The sequence below is a fragment of the Sycon ciliatum genome, unplaced genomic scaffold, assembly GCF_964019385.1.
Source record: "Sycon ciliatum unplaced genomic scaffold, ocSycCili1.1 SCAFFOLD_2728, whole genome shotgun sequence".
Classification (NCBI taxonomy): domain Eukaryota; kingdom Metazoa; phylum Porifera; class Calcarea; order Leucosolenida; family Sycettidae; genus Sycon; species Sycon ciliatum.
In genome coordinates, this window is record NW_027044598.1 from 140 (window position 1) to 4,000 (window position 3,861).

General features: G+C 49.1%; 1 protein-coding gene across 1 annotated transcript; it reads left to right on the forward strand.

The window, feature by feature from the left end:
* The first annotated feature begins 528 nt into the window (after positions 1-528).
* On the forward strand, positions 529-3,547 carry LOC135830452 (espin-like). Its single transcript, XM_065342702.1, has 2 exons — positions 529-1,177; positions 2,929-3,547. The coding sequence occupies exons 1-2, from the start codon at positions 935-937 to the stop codon at positions 3,259-3,261; spliced, it is 576 nt and encodes a 191-aa protein (XP_065198774.1). The 5' UTR covers positions 529-934; the 3' UTR covers positions 3,262-3,547.
* Positions 3,548-3,861: the final 314 nt, after the last annotated feature.

The window sequence follows — 3,861 nt, forward strand, 5'->3', positions numbered from 1 at the left end:
ACAATACTCAATAGTCTGTATTGTACTTGTAGTGGACGTTTGTGTGTGGGAGTGTTTAGTTCAGAGACGTGCATCGTGCTGGCACGTCTGGTTTGGGCTGTTCGTTTCCCACACCGCACCGGGAGGCAGGAATGCTGACAGCCAGTGACAGCGACAGGACGGCTCTACGCACTGGGCACATCGGTGGCCCAGCGTGCAGACTCCCTAGCCTCCGACGGGCGACCGCGCTGACACAGCCTGATCCAACCTAGGACAGTAGGAGGCTAGGTAAGGAATAGCCCTCGGGCTACTAGTACTACCATGACTACGGATGATCCGGAGACCATCATGCCACGCCGTGGTTTGGGCAGCGCAGCTACTTCTACCATGTTCTACACCAGGGATGGTTTTCACGACTCCCGGCCTGGTCGATCTACACCCAAGCGCTTCGATGATGTCATCTTGGCAGGTAACTGGTTGCAGCCTAACTCAACGAGAGCTAGCTAGCTTGAGCCTTGGCTCGGCTTGAGGCTGGATCATGGACATGGGGGGAGTAGTGCTGGCTTGTCCGATTTTTCTGTTGTCGCCTTTTCAAAACTGTCAGCTCAGCTGATGTTTCTGTGAAGCGCTGGAACTACTGACACGATGCGAAAAAGTAAGTCGTTAGTTGTGAGTACTCATAGTATTCCAGTCCGGAGCGCTTCACGAGCTGTTCCAAGTCTCAGGAAGTATCGCTAGAAGAAGACAGTTCATTAGGCATCGTCACACTCGAACGAAGATCTCTGCGGTGCCGGCAAGAGAAGGCGCAGGCGGATACGTAACGGTAACATAGAGCCGGAGTCGTTCAAATCACCCGCCCGTTCACGTACTCCACGCCGGTGTCGGGGATTTGGCGGCTGTTTGCTGGCCAGCGGACGAATGACTTTCTCCCTGCATGTAGCGCGCCAGTTGGACGATGCCAGGCAAGAGCAGTAGCGGGCAGCTATGCAGTGACTGCGCCGCTGCTGGTTTGCCGGCGCTGAAGGCGGCAGCCGAGGGCCATGTGAAGTGCTTGAGCAGAGCGTTCGCCGCCGACAGGCAGCGGAGCCTGGCATGCGATAGCAAAGGCGCTACAGCGCTGCACCTGGCTGCGCGTGGTGGACGATTGGAATGCGTTACGTGGTTATTGGCCAAATCAGGAATCCCGGTCACAGTCAAGGTGAGTAGGCCCGGACCAATGGGAATACGCTCATTTTCAGAATGGCCTTCTTGGGGTACCAACTGAACAAAAATTAATGATTGTAGACATGTGTGCATCCTAGTGTACCTAGATCAGTTATAGAAGAGTACAATCACGTACTGGTATTGTAGTGGAATCCTGATAATTCGAACCCCACAATGCTGAGGAAACTTCGAATTATCCGGACATCCTGCTTATCCAAAAAAGAAACATTCTTGTCATGTAGTACTAGTAGTGCTTCCCAATGGATGTCTCTGTCAAAGCATTGATCAGCATATTCAGCATACAGTCAGACCTCGCTTATCCGGTCCTCGTTTATCCGGATCCCTCGCCATCCGGAAGAAAATTGTTGGTCACCGATTTACAGCATTATGCCATGCACACATACAGTATGTGTGTTCGATTATCCGGTTCCCTCGCCTATCCGGATATTTTTGTGGAAAACGGATGTGTGCGGTTAAGCGAGGTCTGACTGTACTACAGTGTACATGAAAGACAATGATCGAAGAAATCAGATCAAGTTTCAGTACCCTGACCTGAAACCCAGTACCATAAAGTACCGAGAGAGCGCCCCGCCAATTCCTCCTTTCGTGACCGTGCTGCGGAGGTGGTGCCCTGTCTGCTGCGGAGGTGGTGCCCTGTCTGCAGGTCATGCAACAAGTACATGTACCTTGAACATAAATTGCATGTTCTGCAGTCAATCAGTACTCAATTTACCTTGGAGCTCCACACAAGAACATGCTAAGTGTGACCTCAGTACAGTAATTTGTTTCACACCGAACAAACTTAGTTGCACCGTCTGCCATACGATTTTCCTTTGCCTGGCGGTAAAATCAAGGTGGGGCGCTCTCACAGTACTTTACGATACTGTTATTTTTTTATCACTAGCTAATAGGGTTGCCTCAATCTGCGGACAGAACTGTTTCGTCCTTTGTGGACTCGTCAGCGCAGCACAGAGGAAATGAGGCCGAACCTGATAGCAATGGAAATAAAAATTTCCAATCAGGCCCGAACGTACCTTGCTAGAGTGCTCAAACTGACAAGTCAGTGAGCTCTGCATAACGCAAACAGCAAAGGCACTACCCCACGCAAGAGTGCTCAACTGCTACAAGAGCAGGAGCGAAATACTCAATCTGCGGACAGAACTGTTTCGTCCTTTGTGGACTCGTCAGCGCAGCACAGAGGAAATGAGGCCGAACCTGATAGCAATGGAAATAAAAATTTCCAATCAGGCCCGAACGTACCTTGCTAATAGGGTTGCCTATAGAATCCTTCAAGTCTAAGTGAGCTAAGGTTCTGATATTGTAGCACTGTTGAGATGGAGTTTGACTGTTTTCATCTCAGAGCACTTAGCATGGCATAGTTATACACGTCATCTCGTGCAGAACAATAACTTCTCAATGTGCTAACTTTGAGAGCATCCCGGCTGTTGAATGGGACTGCCATTTCACTTTTTTGTTGACTTTAAAGTCTCATCATTTCATGCTCTTGGCATGCGTTTCCAGAGTAAAACGTAGATTTTGAGACTATGCATATCCAGAAAACTGGTTTCGAACCATCCTGTTATAGCAGCTGTCCTTCTTTGAACTCAGCAATGAATAGAAACTGAACCTCAGTTGAACCTTTGTTGCAGCCCTAGAACTTGTTTTTGAACAATGAACTACTAGTAACTAAATAAGTTATCTCTGACTGCTGTATGCCCGCCGACATCTAACTTTCTTTTTACACAGGCAAAGAATGGTGAAACACCGCTACACTTGGCCGGAGCTGCAGGTCACATTGGCTGTTTGCAATATCTGATCACATACGACAAGAAAGCGGTGTATTCAGTGGACCGCTATGAGCAAACTCCTCTCCATTTGTCAGTACTGCGGGAAAGGTTCACCTGCTCTAAGTGGCTGATTGAGATTGCGAAGGCAGACCCTCTTGCCAAGACTGCAACTGGTGCAATTCCATTACACTTTGCAGCTGCTCAGGGTAAGACCTGGGAAGCCATCCTTTGTAAAATGATAAAGCCAGCGAGCCATTACGAGTCGACACTGGGCGGCTCCACGTGCTGTTAGCTTTGTAGATAGTCACGTTACTTATTGCTTGACGTCTATCTTGCTGGCAGTCACCGCCTATGCCGTTTGTGCCTGTTTAGCTCTCGATCCATCCATCTGTGTCAACCCATGGACCAGTGGCATAGTAATCAGGCATGGGGGAATAGTTCACACAACAGGCTTGTACAGGGTGTATGGTAACTTTCAAGTTTGAACTTTCATCTATGCTTGTTTGTGCAACCGATGTTCTTCGAAGTGTTTCTTTCACTGAATTATTATCATCTGCCTGCCTCTCCCTGTCTCTCTCTCTGTCTCTCTCTCTCTCTCTCTCTCCTCCTCTCTCTCTCTCTCTCTCTCTCTCTCTCTCTCTCTCTCTCTCTCTCTCTCTCTCTCTCTCTCTCTCTCTCTCTCTCTCTCTCTCTCTCTCTCTCTCTCTCTCTCTCTCTCTGTCTCTCTCTCTGTCTCTCTCTCTCTGTCTCTTCTCTCTCTGTCTCTCTCTCTCTCTCTTCTCTCTCTCTCTCTCTCTCTCTCTCTCTCTCTCTCTCTCTCTCTCTTCTCTCTCTCTCTCTCTCTCTCTCTCTCTCTCTCTCTCTCTCTCTCTCTCTCTCTCCTCCTCTCTCT